This window comes from Phragmites australis, chromosome 15 (assembly GCF_958298935.1).
Source record: "Phragmites australis chromosome 15, lpPhrAust1.1, whole genome shotgun sequence".
Classification (NCBI taxonomy): Eukaryota; Viridiplantae; Streptophyta; class Magnoliopsida; order Poales; family Poaceae; genus Phragmites; species Phragmites australis.
Window position 1 is genome coordinate 12,285,932 of NC_084935.1, and position 6,000 is coordinate 12,291,931.

General features: G+C 39.5%; 1 protein-coding gene across 1 annotated transcript; it reads left to right on the forward strand.

Moving 5' to 3' along the window:
* The first annotated feature begins 893 nt into the window (after nt 1-893).
* Nucleotides 894-4,979, forward strand: LOC133893193 (vacuolar protein sorting-associated protein 24 homolog 1-like). Its single transcript, XM_062334166.1, has 6 exons — nt 894-1,224; nt 1,578-1,654; nt 3,087-3,189; nt 3,857-3,978; nt 4,136-4,327; nt 4,642-4,979. The coding sequence occupies exons 1-6, from the start codon at nt 1,113-1,115 to the stop codon at nt 4,723-4,725; spliced, it is 690 nt and encodes a 229-aa protein (XP_062190150.1). The 5' UTR covers nt 894-1,112; the 3' UTR covers nt 4,726-4,979.
* Nucleotides 4,980-6,000: the final 1,021 nt, after the last annotated feature.

The following is a 6,000-nucleotide window of genomic DNA, read 5'->3' on the forward strand; positions in this document are numbered from 1 at the left end:
GGTGCCAAAAGCTAGCCCTTTGGATAACTTTTGGTTTTTTTTTTGGAAAAAGCCAAAAAAAACACATCCAAAAGGGGCCTGAATGACTTGTGGGAACTTGTACGGCTTGTTCTTCGATTGGGTCCCCTAGCTCTCTATATATAAGGGGTTATCGTACAGCCTTTGGAGACACTCCTTTCTAGTTTTAGTCATAAACTTTAGTGTTTACAAGATATCCCAAATATTTGTAGGTAGTTTTTATATATCTAGGGATTCCTTTTCTGAAAATAGAGATATACCTCGAGAATACATGTAGGTAGTTTTTTTATACGAGTAACTTTCCGGTTATGAACAGTAATCATGAGCTTAAAATGCGTAAAAAATATGTCCATTTTTGTACATGCTCTATAATTCATAAGCAACTCATTTTAACTATATTCACCTAAAAATCTTGTGTAGAATTCAAATTAAAATTCTTCAAAAGGTGCTGCTTTTACAACTTCTAGCATTTTTTAAATCCACACAATAATTTCAAACAATCTAGAAAAATTCACAAATATTCTTCTAGTGTGATGTAATAATTTATAAAATTATCTCGCACCCTAGGTTATAGGGTGCGAGATAATTTACATTATAGGAATATTAGCGATTTTTTTTCAGATTTTTTGGAATTTTTGTGAGGACTTGAAAATTGCTAGAAATTATAAAAGTAGCACTTTTTGAAGAACTTTAGTTTGAATTTTATACAAAATTTTTAAGCCTTTTTAGGCTGATGGTTACTGTTTACAATGAGAAAATTCTAACGGGAATCGGGAAAACCGGGTTTAAACAGTGTTTGAGTGGTAAATAAACGAAAAACTCATTTGACGTACGGCATGCGGTAGGATGGAAAAAAATCAAAATTGCCCCATGCAGGCAAACACCAAAGTCGAAACACGGATAGAAGCGGAGAAGCCTGCGCCATTTACGATTTACTCGCCCGCCGCCGACCGCAGCGACGCGGTGCTCGTCGCTTCCTCCGGATTCTTTCCCCCCTCCCGAGCCTCTCCTCACCGGGGAGGGAATCACCCGGCAAAGCATCCGCACCGAATCGAGAGGGGGCTTTGGATCCGTTCCCCGGACTGGCAGCGCCGATGGAGAAGGTGAAGGGCCTGCTGAAGCCGCGGCCAACGCCGCAGCAGCAGCTGCGCGAGTGGCAGCGCCGCCTCCGCAACGAGTGCCGCGTGCTCGACCGCCAGATCCGAGGTCCTCCTCCTCGCACCCGCCCACCTCTCCTTCTTTCTCGTCCCCCTACTTCTCTTTCCCCCACCCGGGCCCCGATGTGGTTCGCAATCAAGGCTTCTCGTTATGTTCGCCTGGGCGGGGTAGTAAGTGATTGAGGTGGCCTTGGATTGATGGTTGGTTGTTGTTGCCTTGGATTTGCCTCAGAAATCGGCAAGATTGTGACTTGATTAGCCTCGCGGTTTTTGCGATCGTTGGGGTTGGGCGCCAAACCCTTAACCCTTATCCGTAGCATTGTTGCAGTTCTTGTGATCGTTCTGGGTAATATGATTTTGAGTATCATTTATTCTTACTTCCCTTTGTCTTTGTTTTCGCAGACGTGCAGAGGGAGGAGAAGAACGTGGAGAAAGCCATCAGGGAGGCTGCTAAGCGCAATGACATGGGATCCGCAAAGGTGTGACTAGTTTGATCTTGTATTCTTGTTGTTTTGTTTAACATTCCTCTCTGCTTGCTCGCTTGTAGCATGATCTTTGGGCCTCTGAGAGTAGCACATATTTGCAGTGCGGATGTAGGAGCTGCAAACAAAAACCAAATTAATATCCTGCCACTTTGTTTTAGGAGTCGATATTCAGTCTCTTCTGTTCTGTGGGTTGAGTGCTATTCGTTGGAAGCAAGGTTACGTCTGTTCTATTTCTGTTCATCGAGCTACATGATGCGCCTTTGCTGAAATAACTTTGCTTTAGACCTTAGCGTAGGAAGATTCAACCTGGTAGGAGGGAACACTTTCACTGAAGGAAAGAATACCTTAACCTTTGCATATCTCAAGACGATCATATAGCAGTACATATATTATAGTTCTTGGTATAAAGCTTCAGACCTGACAATTTAACATGAACATTATTTTCCCACCCAAAAGAAAAAAAGGACCATAAATGAATCTGGGTTCGGTCCAAATTTAACAAGCTTAGAATGTTTGAAATTATCACTGTTTCTTACCTTGCTTAGGATGCCGTGTGGTTATCCCTCCTCTCAAATGTGTAATCTGAACCCACTCATGGAAATAATGGAAAACATCAATGTATGATTGATCCTTGATGTCAAAATTTTCTTCCAAAAATGATTTCTTGTTGATTCTTGATGGGTTCATCATAAGAAAGAAATGAAAACTACTGTACGAATAATTACTAATGTTAAAACACAAGTTTTGTTTATTTTCCTGTCCCTAAATAGTTGCCTGTCATGACTACTTAGAAAGGTAATTGGTGGTGGTGCTAGTAGGTTGTTGTCATCCTAGTTCTCAAGAACATCATCAAGAATCTGGTGGCTAGGGTGTTACAACAGCAGAGAATGACGAAAGCACACTCATGCCATTTAGAAACATGTCCTTGAGTACTGAGATTGTAAGTAGTTAGGGGTTAATGGAAAAAAGGGCAGATTACTTGTCCACCAAGCCATCATGGTGGTGTTGATTGCTACTATTATTGTAGAACTAGAAGAACAAACCATTTTAAATTATCAAAAGAGTTAGAAACTATTCCCACCAGCAATGCTGTCATCCCAGTTTTCAGGAATATTATGGTCATCAGCAGCAACGGCATTATGGGGGACATGGCCTAAAGCAGAACAATTATCCACGGAAGGGTCACTAGTATATGCAGTAATCTTGAACACCACAACGCTACAGAGAACTCATTAGCTCCTGAACACATGAACACATATCTCATTTACATGTACCAACTCTTCTGCTTGTTTTAGTCCTTCACATATCATGTTTCAAGTTTTAACAGACATAATACAATGTCAAATTTTCATCACTGACCTTATCTGTCAGAATAAGGCTAACAGTTTGATGTACTACTGATGTTATGATTTCCTTTGCATGTCAGGCGCTTGCTAAGGAACTTGTAAGATCAAGACGTGCTGTTAACCGTCTTTACGAAAACAAGGCTCAACTAAATTCAGTATCGATGCACCTTGGAGAAATTGTTGGTATGACCTTTTTTGTTGTTCTGAGTTTTTGTGTTGGTTTGGTGCATGATATTGTCCATTAAAACTATGTCCTTCAACTATGAAAGAGTGATTCTATTAGCTAATATTCAATGGCACACCCTCTACTATCTTGTGGACAATTACTGTAGTATTAAGTATCAATATCTACTAGCTGAAATTTCTTTTGGGCACAACTTGTCTTTTGGCACTAATACAGGAAAGCACTGCCATTTTTTTTTTGTTGACGAAAGCTTTGACATGTTTTGTACAGTGAAAAGTATCAACCCTTTGTATTTGGCACTAGGTACCTCATTCCAGAGTATTTTTTAACTGTTTTTTCTGTGACTGCAGCACTTCATGCTTATGTTATTTGAACTTGGGTGTGGGCTTCTTTTAAGATTTACTTGCTACATTTACCATTGAACTTATATTTTGAAGCAATGACCTATAAATTAGCAAAATGACAATTGACAACATAATGGTCCATGTTCCACACTTGCATTTAAATGTGCATTTTAGATAATTGAATTTCCTATTTCATTTCACCTTTCATTTTTGGCTTTAACATCATGCAACACTTCAACCATGACTAGAGAGTAATGCTCTCAGTTTATGTATTCTATTTCCTTGTTTTACAAACAAGTATTTTGGTGGATGCAATTTTCAGCAACTGCAAGAACAGTGGGTCATCTGTCCAAAAGTGCTGAAGTGATGAAAGTTATTAATAATCTAATGAAAGCTCCAGAATTGTCTGCCACAATGCAAGAATTTAGCAAAGAAATGACAAAGGTAATATGTTACTTGTATTTTATCAGTGGTTATACTAATCAATAGTGTCCATTTCTTATGCCTTGTTTTGATTTGAATCCTTCAGTGAAAGTGATATATCTTTAAACATTGACACGTGTGTCATAACTCAACTGACATTTTACTATTTGGATTCTAGGCGGGTGTGATGGAAGAGATGGTGAATGATGCAGTTGATTCAGCTTTAGACTCTGAGGACATGGAGGAGGAAATTGAAGAGGAGGTTGACAAGGTTCTTGCTTCAGTAGCAGGGGAGACTGCCTCCCAGCTACCAGATGCTGCCAGGACCCAGAGGATACATCAAACATCAACAAGCAGGGTTCCAGAAGAGGTAAATACTTTTGCCCTTCAGTTCTTTTTTGTATGTTAGTATCATGTATATGAACCATCGAACTGTGCCAGGGAGAATGCTATTACTTTCAAGAAGTTATTGTATGAAAAGTTGCTTTCAATGAATTAGGTTGTCCACTGCTGTATTGTTGAGTGTCGGATCAAAATGATTTCGTTCCTGATACTCTGGTAGTATATCTCACCTTTGTGCAACTGAAGTGTACCAAGTACTACCTGATGAGTTGGTTTTCATTGTGAATTTTATGAATTTGGTTGTGAGATCATTCTTTTAATTTTTTCCTGTACCTTTTGCAGCGACAAGCTGTTGCAGAGGGTGCTGATGACGACGAGGAAGACCTAGAAGAGATCAGGGCACGGCTTGCTAAAGTGAGGTCATAAATCCATGCACCCCTGGGCCACGTAACTCGGGAAGTCCATATCTTAAAAGATAGAACACCCAAACCCTTACGATGCACTGGGTTGATGGAAGTGTAGAGTTCTCCCTCACTTGACCCTGTTTAAATTGGCAATGTATTGTTTGTATAGTAAGCAATGCCATGAGAGCGATACGGATACTGACCTATCTCAGATTTGATCTGCGATGTAGGTTTAGCACACAAAAATATTTGATAATGGTATTTCCGACCGAACAATGGTGTATCTACTGTTTTACTTGCACTGAGACTATACGCACGCATGAGGTAAAGTACGTATGGTATAGACGCTGCTGGGCCCCGAGTGGTTGGTTTCTGAGCTGACAAGCTTCCATTTCCAGCCTTAGTGTTTGTGCAGATAAGTAGGCTGCAGCTGTCACATTTTTCCAATTTTTGATAGTGTCTTTGGTATGTTTACCTTCTTTAGAAGTAAAAAATGGTGGCTGGTTTAATTAGCGAGCTGATTAGCGGCATCATTTTTCTTCAAAGATCAATTTAGTTGCACTTGTCGCTTCCAACAAAATGAATCAGATTTTTCGATTTCCTTTTGCACTGATTGGACCATATAGGCAGTTGCACCATATGCAGCAATTTGTGTAGTAGGATATGAAGGTTAAGAGCATGTTCCAAATCCATGAGTTTCCTTGAAAACTTCCTATGAGCGTCTCTAACCATCCATACCAACTAGCTATAGGGATACCTAATCATATTTTTTTCAAAGGAGAGAAAAAACTAGTTACTAGCATTAGACTATAGTGCATTTCAAGATATATGTAGACTTCTACTATCCTATTAAATGTGGGCCCATATTAATTTAGGAGAAAATGATATTGAAAAGGATCGGTGACATTCTAAGAGAGGATGAATTAGGACACTTAAAAGCTTAAACCAAATCAGCTCCAAAAAACTTCACAAGATAAACCTATATCAATTTCTATCTAAATGTACTATAGATTTATCTAGTGTGTCTATTCTACCGCTCAAAAGATTTGCAACCTATAGCCAATCCTAACAAACTATTATAGGAAAGTAAATGAACAAATGTATATTGCAAGAATGTAAATGCGAAAGCGTAAAAACGGTAGAGAAAACAAACTCGGTACAAGAGATTTTATCCTGTAGTATAGATGACATGAATACCACCTCTAGTACACGTTGGAGCTCCATCAAGGATATGCTCCTGATCGCTAAGACTCTTCCGGTCACGGCTCTTGAGTCACCAAATCACAAAGACAAGGAC

Bases quoted from the DNA above. Each gene is read 5' to 3' on its own strand.
- LOC133893193 (XM_062334166.1), top strand. From the start codon at position 1,113: ATGGAGAAGGTGAAGGGCCTGCTGAAGCCGCGGCCAACGCCGCAGCAG. The intron at 1,225-1,577 runs GTCCTCCTCCTC...TTGTTTTCGCAG, and splicing joins GCTCGACCGCCAGATCCGAG to ACGTGCAGAGGGAGGAGAAG. The intron at 1,655-3,086 runs GTGTGACTAGTT...TTTGCATGTCAG, and splicing joins ATGACATGGGATCCGCAAAG to GCGCTTGCTAAGGAACTTGT.